Below are 16,253 nucleotides of genomic sequence, written 5' to 3'. Positions count from 1 at the left end.
TTTAATCCGGTAATTATACATCTTAACATGGCGTATTTGCCATAGTCTTGACCTACCGGGGGTCATCCCCCCGACAGTGGGGGAGAGGAGCCGGCGACGAGATCTGAGGAGAGGGTTAGTAGTCGCTGGGTGAACAAATTACAGTGTCGAGCAATTGACATAATACTGACAATACATGACAAGATGATTACTATGAGATTTGTTTGTGCATCGCAACATAATACATAGACCGTAATTCAACTGCGTCTATGACTAATAATCCACCTTCCGGTTATCGTCCGAACCCCTTCCAGTATTAAGTTGCACGCAACAGATTATTGCATTAAGCAATGCGTGAAAAGTAAACAATAGAATTACCGTTGGATAAAACACTGTTGTTTTCTCCCTAGTAGCAACAACACATGTAGTTGACACAACCCAAACAAATAGGCATCGCAATTTTTGAATTCTCGCCAATTCGAATGATGGGAAAATTTAGATTTGTTTGATTAAGTCACACGAGAAACAAAGATATTTGCCAAGTGGTTTGAGCAAATGAAATTTACATGGAATGTGCTGCAAAGAAAATGTCGGAATCTTTTTTTCATATGGAAGGTAGGAAACAAACAAACAAATAACCGAGAAAAAGTAACTTGGAATTTTAATCCTCTATCTTTATGATAATAATCGCTTGAATCACACAGACCCGCAAGGAGCGATACAAGTCAGACAGCTACCCAGTTGCCATTCTAATTTAGTGTAGCAAAAGTTCCGATTGGCATCTCTAAAATATTCTATCCATCCAGCAAAGCAACACATCTCAGATGTTTGCTACCGTACTGTGATGGAGAATCGTGGCAGTATCACAGTCTGGGTAGGTGGCAGCCTCCATTCCCTTTGTTTACACCTTTTCTCGTCTCTAGTAGGCGGTTGGCCGTACCGATCAGATCATGAAAGGAAATCTTCGGCGCAGAAAATGGAAACGAAAACGAAACGAACAATAATTGGCACCGAAGAACTTTACTTGTAAACCTGGCAATTCGAGTCGAGTGTTCTTCCCGCAACAAGAAGTACGCCCCCGGTATTCCGCACGGCGCCACCACCAGCGTCCTACCTGCATCTCCACTTCGCTCCCGGCCAGGCGGGCCAGCCGGGCTCCAAAGCCCCACCCGCCAGTGACGGCGGCCGCCTCCCCCGTTCCGCAGATCGCCACCGCCCGTCCCCCAGTCCCTACCTGCCGCGCGCGCGCCAGCAACCGCCTCCCCCTCGCCGCGCCCGGCGCCGTGCCGCCGTGAGCGCGCTTTACACAGCTCGCCAGAGTCAAACCCCAGACACCGCCTGCGCGCGCGCGTCGACAGCTCTGCCGCAGCATCGCGTCGTGCGCGATTCCGCTCCGGCGAGGCGGGCCGATTTGGCGGACCCCGCGGGATGGGGGATCTGGCGGGGGCCGCGACATGGTGAGCACCAGCCGGAGCGGCTCGGGGCGCGTCGCGCAGAGGGGCGGCGGCGGCGGCACCCTACCCGTGAGCCCACGGGTGTCGTCAACGCAGCGCAGGTGGTGGGCAGCCTCTTCCTCAAACCCATCCCTCGACCGAGCCGCGCGCGCCTTCTGCCTGGCCTCGGCGGCGCTGGCGCTCTCCTGCTTGCTCTACCTCTACGCGTTCCGCCACGACCCAGCGCGGGGGCAGGCCTTAACCGCCTTCACCACCTCCACCTCCACCACCACCTCCTCCCCCCACCACCGCCCCGAGACCTGCGACGTGTTCGACGGCCGCTGGGTCCCGGCCCCGACCTACCCGCTCTACAACAGCTCCGAGTGCGCCTTCGCGGAGCGCGGCTTCGACTGCCTGGCCAACGGGCGCCCCGACACCGCCTACCTCCGCTGGCGCTGGCGGCCGCGCGGCTGCGACGTGCCGCGCTTCGCCGCCCGCGCCGCGCTCGAGCGGCTGCGCGGGCGGCGGGTCGTCTTCGTCGGCGACTCCATGAGCCGCACGCAGTGGGAGTCCTTCATCTGCATGCTCATGCCCGGCGTCGACGACCCCGCCTCCGTCTACGAGGTCAACGGCAACCACATCACCAAGGTCATTCGCTTCCTCGCCGTCAGGTTCGACGCCTTCGACCTCACTGTTGAGTTCTTCCGCTCCGTGTTCCTCGTCCAGCAGAGCCCTCCGCCCAGGCACTCCCCCAAGAGGGTCAAATCCACTCTCAGGCTCGACAAGATGGATAACATTAGCCGGAAATGGGCCAATGCCGATGTGCTCATCTTCAACACCGGCCACTGGTGGACTCCCACCAAATTGTTCAACACGTAAGCTCTCTTGCTTTGTTTTTAGCTATGTTCACTTTGTAGTACTAACCATCATATATCATTATATGTGTTTGTGTTTTTCATTCGCATCGCATCTCATGTGTGTATATGTAATTGGTTGTATTTAAAGGAAGGTAACATAAGCTCTGTTTCGATGATATCACCGATTTTATGTATTTGTATGCTCTAAGTCCCCATTCTGCATCACAGTAGATTGCGCATTTTGGTTCAGCTGGTTTTAGATAACTGGATGTTTAGCTACCTGTTTTTTTCCTAGTCAGGTTGCATTCCAGAACATATGAGATGAAGTTTTAGAGGATAAACATTTAATTCGGTTTTACGTAGCAGATTAATACTACCTCCGTTTCAAGGAATAAGGCGCCCTCGTTTTACGTGTTTTTTGTTTGACCAAAAATTACTTCAAATAGATAAGCATTGTTTGTATGAAATTAGTATCATTGAAAAGTTCTTTACAATACGAATCTAACGATACAAATTATATATAATATAATCAAGATTTTGTTGCTCAATTTTTATGGTCAAAGTTCGTCTTGAAATACGCGTGCGCCTTATTCCGTGAAACGGAGGTAGTAGCGTATATGAGATGAAGCCACATTGTGAGCGGTATGGTCAATTGACCACAAAGGTTTTTGGCAAATCCTTTGTATACAAGTATTAATCATGCAAAATAAAATTTATAAAACTTGTATGAACACATGTATTTGACATTGCAGATTCGAAATTACATCACAGGCTTGAAGGCCTGGCGCCGCCACTAAAAAGTAAGCAAAACGAGCACAAAGCAACAACCACTAGCTTGCGCCTAACTCAGCTTCTCCTTCCTATGCTCCTCAAATCAAACATATATTTGTACGTGGAAATATGAAGAGCAAACTTGATACTGGGAGGGGATGAGTTATGGAAGTCAGAGAGCAATCAGAATTTGTCAAGAGGAAGAACCAAACAAGAATAGCAAGGGTAGGGAAAATTTCGTAATTAGCCATTCTTATTATGCACCTAACATTACAACTCCCAGACTGTGCTAAGTCCACCAGTCGTTAGACCCTTCCCCTCCCCCCTGCAGTTCCTCAACTTTTTTAAGTTACCGAAATTCACTAGTTTCTTTTATGCCAAGTTGCAAAACAGTCATACCTGCCCTTCACTAGTTTTTTATATGTGTGTTTTCCGTTAGCATTGCATTTCATGTGTGTATATGTAATGGGTTGAATTGAAAAAAAAAACAGTGGGAATAGGTAACATAGTCTCTGTTTCTCTGGTATCACCGATTTAAATATTTGTATGCTCTAAGGCTCCATTTGGCATCACAATAGATTGCCTATTTTGGCTGAGTTAGTTTTAGATAACTGGATGCTTAGCTACCTGTTCTTTTCCTAGTCAGGTTGCAAACAAATATATATCTGCAGTCCCCAGCATATGAGATGAAGTTTGAAAGGATAAACATTTAATTCACTCTCTTGAAGGGGATTTATCGCTGACATGATCCAGTGTGCCTTCCTCTTCATATTTTGATACAACAACTAGGATTGATGGCGAGCCTGGAACCCTTTCTCCTCCGCAGGGGCAATTCCTGAAACAAGAACAAGTTGTCCTATCTAAAAATAATTTTAGGTAACAGACTAATAGGGTTTTTTTACAACTTCTTTCCGATGTCAACTTAACAAATAAGTAAAACGAGCACAAAGCAACAACAGCAAAGCTTGAGGCTAACTCACCATCTCGTTCCTATGCACCTCAATTCAAATGTATATGCTTACACAGAGATATGAACAGCAAATTTGATACTGGGATGGGATGATTATGGAAATAAGTCAGAGAGGATGAACCAAAGAAGAACAGTAAGGATATGGGAAATTTGTTGTGCTAGGTCCAGCAGTTGTTAGACCCTTCCCTCATCCCTCTGTAGTTCCTCAACATTTGTACCTTACCGTCCTTCACTAGTTACTTTTATGCCAAGTTGAGTATAGAGCTGCGAAACAGTCATGCCTGCACTAGCAATCTTCCTACTCATAGGCATGGGCGTGTCATTGGTTAAGCTGGACCTTATATGATCTTGTTGCTAATTGAAAATATGATTTGCTGATGACTTAACAGATGCTATTTGCTGGATGTTACATGTCTTCCATCCAGCATGGTTTTCTTTTTCAAATTAGTGGTTAGCTTCTCTGTGATAATAGTGGGTTACATAGTTCTGTGATATTTGAGAAAGATCATGATTAAATTACCCAATCTTAGTATTTTCTTGTTCTAACATGAAATCATTGACAACTGATACATCCTTTTTGCCCCTTTAAATGTTACATATTCATGCATATCTGAGTTGAGTCCAACTTCAAAGATATCCTAGTTTGATCTGATTTTTTCTTCCCAACAGGGGTTGCTATTTTCAGGCTGGACGTGCTCTCAAACTAGGTACAACCATTGATGTTGCGTTCAGGATGGCACTGCAAACTTGGGCTTCTTGGGTGGAAAGAAGAGTTGATTTAAACCGAACACATGTGTTTTTCCGCACGTATGAGCCATCACATTGGAGGTGTGTTTATAACATACACTACAGAGCTCTTCTCTTGTTTACAGCCTACTTTAATTCATGCTTTGCCAGTTTAACTTGAAGTGATATATAGATGTAGTGTACTATGCATGCAATTTAATCATAAGAAAATATGTGAAAAATTCTGTAATTTTCTTAATAGTTTGAAAGTAAGGATAGAGATCATTTATGATTGCCTGATATAGTGATATATGATGGCGAACAATTTTTTTATGAGATGTAAAATTTAGATAACAATCGTTATCTGCATCTGAACACTGCTAGGTCCACATTATGTAAATCACATGTAAATTAAATCCTATTAGTTGCTATGCCCACACTTGAACAGTAAGGAGATGAGTAATTCCACTGATTTAATTATTATGCTATCATTTTGCATTTTTTTGTTGATAACCTATCCATTTAACCAACATGCATTTCATATATCATCTGTCCAATTTCAAATATACACTCTACTATGCAATGTGGATACAGACATTGCTTCCAGCTCCACCAAGGCATATATAGTAACTTTATTTCACTGGATCCCACCTCTGTGTCCAATTTCAAATATACACTCTACTATGCAATGTGGATACAGACATTGTTTCTTGAATTTATGTGGGAAACATGTAAGATTTGGAATGGAAATTTAGCTACAGCTTAACAGTTACCTCTGATTCAGAATTTCTTCTTACACTTCATTAAATCAAATCAAGAATCTCTTTTTAATGACATTACGTTTATTCCGGAGCAAGGGGGAGACGTTGCATATCTGCACAGTTCACAAACAATTCTGAGCTGTACATATGTTTACGTTCCAGTATCAAATTGTGTCTATGCCATTGGGTTCACTATCTGTTTTACACTTCATTTGAAGTAGCTGAATGTGTCTTGCAAAATACTAAGTTCGTTTCTTCTGTTCTTATAATTCTTTCCTTGCTATGATGTATCTTCTTTGTAAGAACTAACGAAACCTGTTTCATATTACAGCGATTTAAACCAAACGATATGTGAAGTAACAGAAAAGCCTTCACCTGAGGCCAAAGGAAATGACAAGAGTGAACTTGGCGATATACTTGCTGATGTTGTCGCCAGCATGAAAGTTCCCGTTAATGTTCTAAATGTAACTTTGATGGGAGCCTTCAGAACTGATGCTCATGTTGGCGCATGGAGTTATCCTCCTACTATACTTGATTGCAGTCATTGGTGTCTCCCTGGAGTTCCCGATGCTTGGAATGAACTTGTATTTGCGTACCTTTTTACAAATGGTGAGTTCATTTTTTACGCCAATGTGTGTCTCATTTCTTTGAATACTAGTAATGAAATGAAGTCAGCGGTTAGATAATTCTTTCCATACAAAAAATGCTCTTGCAGTGTGTAGGGTCCAGTTTATCCCCTTTCCCATCCTTGCATTTGCATTGATATAAATTTTCGAAACTTGATATGTAATGCATAAATGTTGGTAGTTGTACACAACTACGATGCGTCACATGAACAGAGAATTCATACTTACTCAAAGCAGATGGTGTAGAATGTTACAGTTGACCCCATGATAATCTAATGAAAGAATTTAAATAGACCAAATAGCTCTTATTGATTCTATCCTTTGTTAAGTTAACTTATAGTCTACCAGAAAATGTTACTCCACGAGTTCACAGCTTGATCATTAAGTTGTACTGATGCGACTGAGTTGGCATACTACCGTACAACGTCAGTAACAATATGGTTTGAAATTCTTTTAAGTGTTAAAAACTACTATTTTTATTGTCCAATTTCCCAGTTGAATGTGTTCATTGTTATTATGTGTTGAGCTAACATTTCTTAATGTCTTAAATTCTCAGGTTGGCGAAATATGGCGGGGTGACTGCTGACTCTATACTCTATTTTCTTTTCTTCCGCACCTACATATCCATCTTGCGATTTTGTCAGCTATAGAGGAGCAACCGAAGCCCTGGAAATAGCTCTCATAGGTGGTTAACAGGATCCTGCATTCTTTTCTCTCTTGTACAAGGTGATGTGTTCATTCTGAGATGTAGATTTTGTATCTTTTCTTCTTCAGATTGTCCATGGTAAAAAAGCATCACACTTTGTTGCATGCTTCTTACAAATTCAATTTATACGTTGTCAAAACATGTGTTTCTACATGTATGTAATACTGACAGTGCACTTCACACGATGTATAAAAATATGTTCTTTTTCAAGATAAGCGGCAAAAAAATTCCATTGCTGTATTATCTGCATAATGTGCATTTTTCTACACTGTACTAAAATTCTTGATACGCCTTAATCTTTTTTGTGTAAGAAAGTACTACTTTAATATAAGAAGTTATTACATTTACAACATATATTGATTGTAATAACATCTAATGTTATGCGGAGGGCGTGATGCGTTACAGGCTCAGCTCCAATGATCTTGCATATGCTTCATGCTCAGATCTGCAGTTTTTTTTTTTTTTTTTTTTTGGCGAAAGAGGAGTTTCGGGCAAAAGCCTTGCCACCGGCTAGTTCGGCGGAGTGAGTCACCGTTTGCTTTGTGTTTGTGTGGTTGGCTTTTTTGGCGGCATCTCCATGACTCCATCGGTGAGAGTAGGCTTGGCCAATGACGAGAGTGGGCGTGTGGTGTTGGTGGTCGTGTGGGCTTGATCCTTGTATGGTTTTTGTCTGGTTTTCCAGTAGTTAACTCAGATTTTTTTTCTTAATTAATGGATGAGTAGTAATCAATTAATGCCCAGGAATATGATTTTGTCAAAGCTTCAACATCTCTATGTTAAATAGAGGATAAGCTGAGGTCGAGGAATATGTTTCAGCCAAAGCTTCGATCTGTAGCGACCAGAACAATCTCACACCTGATATACCATTGCCATTGTCTTTGCTGTCGTGAAAAAACATTCCGTGTTCCCAGTAAGAGAATTTACATGCACAAATAACTTATTAGCTAAATCAACCCAAATATTTGCTGACCATCGCCGCTGCCAGACATGAGGCGCAGCCAGGACGGCAACATAGGGTTTACATTTGTATGGGAAAAGACCTAAGCATAGCTACCTATACAAGCTGCTGCTATGCATGTATGGTGCTATACATGAAGCTTTCTGTATAAATATGTCTCGGGTTATCTACACAGCTCAAGAGCTTGACAAGCTCACAGTAGGTGTCGACAGCACATGGGTGCTCTTTGTCCGGTTTGTCTCGCCCCAGTGCCACAGCATGCTCTCCCAGTAGCAGAACTTCTCGAAGCATATCTTGAGCCTAGGATCAGTGATGTTCCGCCGCCAATGGCCGTCCTCAACGTTTGCCTTCTGGGCCTGCCTCCGGTCCCATTCCAGCCCAGCCTTCTGCCTCGTTCTCAGAAGGCAGTAGGACTGAAGCTTCTGAGGCATCTTGTCGTGCACCTTCCACCACCGGTCGTGCGCGACATCGCTCGCGAACTCACGCATCATCAGGTTGTTCCAGTTGCAGTCATAGTCCCTGAAGCACAGCCATGGCTTCACGCCTAGGTAGTGGAGCACGTAGAGGCTCGGCGGGTCGGCGCCAAACAGCTGGGTCTTCTTCGCCTTCATCGCCTCGCTGTCACCCTCCCAGAAGTGCTTCAGGAAGTTCATTTGCTTCGGAATGCGGTGCCACCATGTGAATATCTCATTCAGGTATCCTTGGTCACCGCCGTTGTACGATGTTATCTCGTTTATGTGTTCCATCAGGAGCTGGAACGTGCAGTTTGAGGGCTCGATGACCATCACACCAGAGTTGAAGAGGGTCGCATTGTTGCCAGTTGCAGTGATCTCTGGCATCGCAAACAGGAAATCCACATTCCTCAAGATGAGGAGGTCAGCATCAATGAATATGATCTTGTCATAGTCAGTCAGCTGCCATAACCTGAACTTGCTATAGTTCCACTCATTGTAGGCATCACGCTCAGCTTTTGGGTTCCTGATTCTCTCGATTATTCTCACCTTCCAGCCCGCAGCTTCCAAGCCTCTCCGGTGATGATTACTTATGGTATCATCAACAAGGATAACCAAGTCCCTGGTTGATCCTGCTTGCCTGATGCTCTGAGCTGCTGTGATAGCACCACATACGTATTCACTCGCTGAATGCAGTATCGTTGCATACGCTTCTCTTCTTCGATCTACTGAGTAAAGTCTTGCTGCACCCATAAGAACATATGTTATCTACTGAATTCAAATTTTATTCAGAAAACGAGTAAAACGGACAATGCCAATTCCATATATATAACTGGAGACTGGACCTTAATAATCAGTAGAAATATCTATTTCTTCAGTACAACTTGTCTATGACAACATTAGATGCTATTTTTGCAGAAAATAATTGTTCGGAGTATCATTTCTCTAGCGAAGAGCAACATTACTAGGTCACTGGATATGCATATATGAATTGCTTTAGAAAATAACTAGTGTACTGAGATGACAAACATAGGCTTAAACATTGAGTACAAAGCAACAAACCTTTGGCTTTAAGTGGAACGGCAAGCTCACACGATCCAACAGGAAGCCTAAGCTTCTCCTTTATTGCCCTCAAATCAGGCCTATACAACCAAGCATTGCCTTCATGTTTCACAAGGTTCTTGCATGGAAAGAGATTAGGAATCGGGAAGCAGTCCGTCACAAAAAGCACATGGACCTTCCGGTTGGCTCTTGAAGAGGTCACGGCCAATTTTGCCGCTGAGAGCTGCAAATGGAGCCTCGCGACATCTCTTGACCAACCTGCCACCCTTGTACAGGGAAGTTTCACAGCAATAACATCAAACAATACACCTTTTCGGACATTAGGCTCTGGAAATGATGGACATGATGGTATCTCAGAATCTTCCTCCTCGTCTATCCATTCAGGATATAGGGCAGGCCAAGTAATGCTTTCCTTGGCATGCTCTAGTCTTATAATTGAAACATGGCCTTCAGGGAGTATCCGCGACCAAGTGCCAAACTCAGTGCTGTTAAAATTCAAGAGTCCAACTTTCAGCTTTTGGTTACCAGCCTTAAGATCTTCCAGTGATGAATATACATCATCCCACTGAACATCAACAGATGATACATATCGTGGATCAGAAATTGTTTTGTCCCATATCCAGTCAACATCGACATACCTGCAAACCATATACACTTGCATGAGATAATAGTCATAGTGTACATCAGAATTTATGATTCTTTTTAACGTGTCATAGATAGTTCAATGAGATCTGTTTCAGTAATTTATACTTACAGAGAACTGGATTGTAGTTGGCGCTCGTACAAGGTCGGAGTTAGGAGGGTAACAAACGTTGCAGAAATAATAGCTATAAGCAGGTACCGCAAAGATTTGAACTTGCAACCACAGTTCTTCTCGAGGACAAGAACTTCATAGTTTTCAACATCTTTGAAACTTTTGCTTTTGGTGGCCCTTCTCTTGGTAGTATCATCACTGCAGAAAGCAGTAATAAATTCAGTCATGTATACATCAACTCAGAAGAATTCGGAAATCAATGAACTATTCTTGCCTAGAACAGGAGAAAATATAGAAGATATGTTTTCCTGATTGGTGTACCAATGAAAATGATCGTTTGGTTATTTATTAACAAGGCAGGTTATGATGTTCCTCCTTTTTAATACATAGGTATGCGTCCTTTCTTCCTTTTTCACTTGGATTCTCATCGTAACCATGGCAGTTAACTAGGATTTGTAGGACACACCTGGGAAGTTTTAACTAGAAAGTTCAGAAGCACAAATGGAAGCATCAGAATTCCAAATCTCAAATAAAGGTTCCCCAAAACAACCGCAAGGATACGAAAGCTACACTAGTAGAAAGTAACACTTTCAGGTCCCTAATTTTCCTTAATAATCAGTTCGCCAGGATAGACTAGGCAGCAGTTTTATATACAGGTAGTGCCACTACATCATCCTTTCAGCTTGTGCTACAAATCAGAATAAGTGGAATGCTGATAGGATTGGGCACTTTATGGGCAAAAATATACAAGTTAATGTCCCATTGAAGTGTCCAAAGTGTGCCCTTTTAAAAGGGATAGAATGCCACATCTTTCAGGAGCTGAAAGAATCGCTATAAATTATTGGTCTAATCAATAAGGTGACTTTGTACCTAACTGACAAATCTTTGATCGACTTGAATTCAGAGCATGATTGGTCGTTTGGTACCGTTACGATGCACAAATTGGAGTCTTCTTCCATGACTGAGCCACCTCACTAACGGTCATTCAAAAATGAAGTTCAGAGTTCAGACTGAAGAAAATACAGAATAAAATTCTTCCTGAGCTTGGCGTACGAATGAAAACAATTGATTGGTTCTTGATTAACAAGGCAGGTAATGATGTTCCTCTTTTTTAATACATAGGTACATGTCATTTTCTTCGTAATGATGTTCCTTTTTTTAATACATAGGTACATGTCATTTTCGCCCTTTTAATTTTGATCTTCCTTTCAACTTTATCGAAAAAATGATCATGGACAGTTAACTAGGATTTGTAGGGGACACCTGGCGAGCTCTCACAGGGATAGCACGCGTGTTTTAACTAGAAGGTGTAGAGGCACAAAAGGAAGCATCAGCACTCCAAATCTCACATAAAGGTCCCGATAAATAACCGCAAGGAGACGACTGCTACGCTAGTAGTAGAAGGCAACACTTTCAGGCCCCTAACTTCCCTTAATAATCAGTTCGCCAGGATAGCCTAGGCAGCAGTTTTATATACAGGTAGTGCTGTTACATCATCCATTGATCCTGTGCTGCAGATCAGAATAAGTGGAATGCTGATAGGCCTGAGCACTTTATGGACAAAAAATACATGTTAATGTCCCCATTGAAGTGTCCAGAGTGTGCCCTTTTAAAAGGGAGAAAATGCAGTAGTATATCCCCGATTGTTGGATGAGACAGGGAGTCACACTAATAATGTTTGCCAATCAAAAAAGAAATCCAAAGAAACTAAGGTCACGAGCACTGACAAAATTTCCGAGTTTTTTCCTTGTGTGGGCTTGTACTTTTCATTCTCCAGCCACATCTTTCAGGAACTGAAAGATCGCTATAAATTAAGGTGACTTTGTACCTAACAGACAAATCCTTGATCGACTTGAATTCGCAGCATGATTAGCCGTTCGGTACAGTTAGGGTGCACAATTTGGAATCTTCTTCCATGAGCCCCTCACATGTCTAATGCTCGTTCAAAAATGAAGTTCAGTGTTCAGGCTGACTTCTTTTTTTGACTGTTCAGAGTCCAGGCCGACTTAGTTCTACTTCTACCATTCATCACGGGAGGAGATGACCCAAGGATGCTGAAATCACTACCTGCCGGCAGCACACGCCAAGGGCAGCATCCTCTACACGTCACGCGTGGCGATAGCAGAAAGGTTATCTCGAGAGAGGAAGCTGATACGTCCATGGATTCAAGGGGTCAAAACGACAGGAGGGGGAGGGAAGAACACCAGTGGTGAAAAACATTGGCTTGGAGTAACTAACCAACTAACTGACGGGCGAGAAAACATTGCCCGTAATGCGAGATTGCGAAACGCAGAGCGGCCAACCACTTCACCACCGGCAATAAAGCGGGGGAGGGGGAGCGGCACGTCACGGTCGTCGACCGTCGTCCTCCTCCTTTCGCTATTGCCGCCGGTAGTTCGGGGCCCGGTCGATCTAATGCGGCAGGCGGCGCGCCGTCGGCGGCCAAGTCGAAGTGCGGGATACAGCGAAGAAAAAGAAAGGACTTTTTTCGGTTAAACGGGGCGGGGATTGAGGGGAATCTTACGGGGCTCCAGCCGGTCGGTAGCGCTGCTCCATTGGACCCTCCTCCCTCTCCGCTGTCTTCTTCTCCGAGGAGCGAAGATGGTCACGCCGCCGCCGCCGCCGCGCAGCTTCTCATCTGCAATCACAACAAAGGGTCGCCACAGGGGCAATGTCACGTAAAACGCGCGGGCCACCGGCACAGAAACACGAGACGGTACAGCAAAACCAAAACGGAGGGGAGATGGAGAAAGCAGTGGCGGCATGGATCAACACACCATGGACTGATGGACATGGGGGAGAGAACCGACAGCGCGGAGATAAAAGAAAATGAGAGAAAGAAGAAGAGCAAAGCAGAGGGTTCCCTGGAGTTGGAGACCCGATGCAAACACGACCCGGCCTGACACATCCAGCCTAGAAAATCAGGAATAACAGTAAACAAATCGATCTGCAGTGTTCGTTTTCATTTTTTTTTCTTTTCGAGGGAACAAACAGACTGCGGCTGATCATCACGAAAACTGAAATCGCCAGGAGGAATCAAAACAAACAAATGCTCGCGCCATCATCGGCGCAAAGAACTCCCGAGAACCAAGAACTCATCGGTAACCATGCCCAGCGCAAGAAAACCAAGCGGAAAGAGCCGGGAACAATACGAGCAAGGAAGGGCTCGCCATGCCGGCTAGGAGTCGTCGGACGCCATACCCGCGAGGAAGCAACGCCGGCGAGCCCCGAATTGGCCGCTGATGGAAGGTGGAAGGCGAGAAACGGGTGCGTCTCCTCGGCTCTGCTTCTCTCTCTCACCTCTTTCTAGAGACAGCGCACTCACGCAATAAAACTCCACTCGAGTGGTGTGTGTATATGAGGGAGAGCTCAAAGGGAGGAGGAGAAGCTCTTTTATATACTAGTCGGTAGCAATCCCACAGTGTATCCCCAGCGGGGGCTGACGCGGATGCGCAGTGGCAAGCGCAGCAATGGCGACGGATTGCTTCTTTCTAATCCCCAATTATTATTATCAAACAATCGGGTGGGCGTACCACGGCCGGTCAAGGCCAAAGTTTCAGGGTGGCCATTGCTACGCTGTGCCTGAGGACGACGGGTTTAGTCGGCGAGCGCACGTTTTAACCCCGGTGGCACCGAGGTTTTACCGAGATGGTAAGATTTTTCTTTTGTTGGTAAACCGCGGAAAATTAGCAACTGAAACAGACAGATTTGGTGCCAAGAATTCGGCTACGAGCCATACTTTGGCTCCGCCTGATTCCCTACCGAAATTAGGTAAACGTATACAAAGAATTCTCCTTCCCAGATAGTAGAAAATCTTGGCTCTGTCTGTCGGTAGCAGATCAAACAGCGACCCTGAATTACGTTCCAGACTTTCTAGCTTTCGCTACCATTGTTGATCGCAACAATGACAGGGCTCTGAAAGCTTCTTTGCTTGTCAGACCAAAAATACATCAAGATGGTCATCAGCAAACAAATATCAAGATACTCCCGGCCGTGGGATTTACAATTCCAGAATTGACTGACGACCCGACGCCGGAGCACCGCGATCGGTCGAGGGATCGCGGCGACTGTAGCGGGCGGGGCCATGCCGGAAATGTGAAATCATGGAGCGGTGGAGGGTGAAAGCAGTGAGGGCCATCAGGTGAAGCTTCATCAGGAGTTTAATGAGGAAGGAGGAGGAGTGGGGCTCCGGCATTTCCGCTTCCTTGCCGTTGCTGCTGGTGGAGCTCTGGAGCTCTTACCAAAGCCGGCCGGTGGTTTCCAGGTTATCGCCACTGCTGTTTGGTGTCAGAACAGGCTGACGTGGTGTCTGTTCTTTTGTGTTTCAGGTTTACCTTTGTGCAATTGTGCTGCTTGATTTCGGTCTTCACTTTGGGGAGCGGTCCTAAAAAGAGAAGCAGTGTTAAATTCGTCTTATTTGGATTGTAATGTTATATGTCTATTTGGATTCGGCATATTTGAACTCGTACCAAATTCGTCAGATTGCGCACCTGTTTTTCTTACATTCATTTATATACTCCCTCCGTCCATAAATAGTGTCTACATATATCTAGATTTAGATCTAAGACATCTATTTATGAACAAAGGGAACACTTTTCAGTGCAAGCATATATTGCCTCTACAAAAGCTAGCCAAGCTTTGTTGCAACGTTTGTGACTTCTTCCGATTCTCTAAGGTCTATGCGTCTCGGAGAGGGAAAAAATCTTCCTTCTCACAAGTATCTACTTAAACTAATCTCCGCAAAAGTAGCTCTATTGTGCAAATTTTGATTTTGAAAAGATTAAATATGTGTATATACAACATCTCCCATCCGGGACGGTGAGTAAGCACAAAACTTACATACGACTAATAAAGAGATGAGACAACCACTAGATCGCACAACACCTTGGCCCGGTTTTGTTGGGGCTTCTCCCAGAAGCTCGGGAAACTAGTTTGGAAGCCTGACCAAATTTGAGGGTTGGCTTCAAGGGGAAACCGAAAAGAATTGAGCCCTCGTCTTGTAAAGGTTATTGTGTTGGACAAGGCCAAAATATCAAAATACACTTTGTTCTTTTGTTATCATAGCACATTCAAAGAATAAAATAATGAAAACAGTAAGTCTAAGTTTACTTGTGCAAGGTTCAAGTTTCAACTTATATCGTAGCATTCCCATTTTCTGATATTTACACATGCTGCTCTTGGTCATAACTTTTTATGAAAAAAAGTTTGACTAAGTTGCTACTCGATGCCTATGCACATGATCTTTTTTTAATAAGAAATAAGAACTTACAAGTCCGATTATGGTTAAGTTTCAACACAAATAGGCTCACATGGTCCAAGTTTTAAAAGTTCCCTATCATGTACATGCATGGATGCATGGAGCATGGAGCCACATGACCGGTTATTGTTACTTTCCTCCATGATGAGACATCCAGGGCTAATCGCAAGGTACAGTGGTACACACAACTTGAATTTATTCCATCCCCAGGTATGGTCCTTAACTTGCAGTGACTTTTAGCCTGTCCACCCGATCTAGGCAGCTGAGGATCAAACGGCCGGGGTGCCGTGGGCGGCAGTCTATGATCGACAGGGCCTGATGATCGATCATGCACGCATGCGTGAGTGCCCGAATCCATTGATTTGATGTCTGTACGTGACGATCTGATGCTTGTACGTTTCAGTAAATTTATGTGATGTGATGTCTGTAAAAGAAGTTGGTTTCTTTGTTCGAAAATAATCAGGCAGCCCGCCTATCAGTCTATCACCATTGGTGGTGCGCGTGTACCGCATGGGCGCTTCTACTTTCTTGGATGAACGACTGGTAGCCGGTACATGCATGGTAATTGTTCAATCGGGTCGTCGGGCATCCAGCTCTGACAAGTCAGATATATATTGGCATGCCTGCAATAGTTTTTGTGCTCCAAACAGTCATCGTTGATGGAATTACCCCCGTTTCATTATTCTTGTATAGTTCTCAGACTATTAAGAACTAATTTTGTTTCCAGTGAGATGATGTCATAAATTCTACTCACGACTAGCATGAACCACAAAGAAAATCTAACGTTTGGAGTATTTTTCTTAGTTCCCCAGTTACAACTGAAAAAAAACTCACTTGAAACCTCACTTGCAACCAATGGTAAGAAAATCGATAATCATTAATTACTCGGTCGGCTCGTGAGTAGTGACTAACCAAAATTTGGTGATTAACTGATTTAGTCG

At 44.1% G+C, this 16,253-nt stretch overlaps 2 protein-coding genes across 2 annotated transcripts; one reads left to right on the top strand and one right to left on the bottom strand.

Annotated features, from left to right (window-relative positions):
• Positions 1-1,433: 1,433 nt before the first annotated feature.
• Positions 1,434-7,039, top strand: LOC124646500 (protein trichome berefringence-like 7). Its single transcript, XM_047186605.1, has 4 exons — positions 1,434-2,287; positions 4,680-4,838; positions 5,829-6,106; positions 6,680-7,039. The coding sequence occupies exons 1-4, from the start codon at positions 1,434-1,436 to the stop codon at positions 6,700-6,702; spliced, it is 1,314 nt and encodes a 437-aa protein (XP_047042561.1). The 3' UTR covers positions 6,703-7,039.
• A 662-nt stretch (positions 7,040-7,701) lies between these two features.
• LOC124706462 (UDP-glucuronate:xylan alpha-glucuronosyltransferase 1-like) lies at positions 7,702-13,417 on the bottom strand. The gene is made up of 5 exons (XM_047238127.1): positions 13,257-13,417; positions 12,580-12,693; positions 10,056-10,253; positions 9,302-9,939; positions 7,702-8,982 (listed from the first exon to the last, which is right to left on the bottom strand). Exons 2-5 carry the CDS (start codon positions 12,609-12,611, stop codon positions 7,964-7,966), a joined length of 1,887 nt encoding a protein of 628 aa, XP_047094083.1. The 5' UTR covers positions 12,612-12,693; positions 13,257-13,417; the 3' UTR covers positions 7,702-7,963.
• Positions 13,418-16,253: the final 2,836 nt, after the last annotated feature.

This window comes from Lolium rigidum, chromosome 4, assembly GCF_022539505.1.
Source record: "Lolium rigidum isolate FL_2022 chromosome 4, APGP_CSIRO_Lrig_0.1, whole genome shotgun sequence".
Taxonomy (NCBI): domain Eukaryota; kingdom Viridiplantae; phylum Streptophyta; class Magnoliopsida; order Poales; family Poaceae; genus Lolium; species Lolium rigidum.
The sequence above is the reverse complement of the archived record's forward strand: the minus strand, read 5'-3'. Positions and strand labels throughout refer to the sequence as shown.

Bases quoted from the DNA above. Each gene is read 5' to 3' on its own strand.
- LOC124646500 (XM_047186605.1), top strand. From the start codon at position 1,434: ATGGTGAGCACCAGCCGGAGCGGCTCGGGGCGCGTCGCGCAGAGGGGC. The intron at 2,288-4,679 runs GTAAGCTCTCTT...TCTTCCCAACAG, and splicing joins CCCACCAAATTGTTCAACAC to GGGTTGCTATTTTCAGGCTG. The intron at 6,107-6,679 runs GTGAGTTCATTT...TTAAATTCTCAG, and splicing joins TGCGTACCTTTTTACAAATG to GTTGGCGAAATATGGCGGGG.
- LOC124706462 (XM_047238127.1), bottom strand. From the start codon at position 12,611: ATGGAGCAGCGCTACCGACCGGCTGGAGCCCC. The intron at 10,254-12,579 runs GTAAGATTCCCC...TGCTTTCTGCAG, and splicing joins TACCGACCGGCTGGAGCCCC to TGATGATACTACCAAGAGAA. The intron at 8,983-9,301 runs GTTTGTTGCTTT...TTATGGGTGCAG, and splicing joins CGTTCCACTTAAAGCCAAAG to CAAGACTTTACTCAGTAGAT.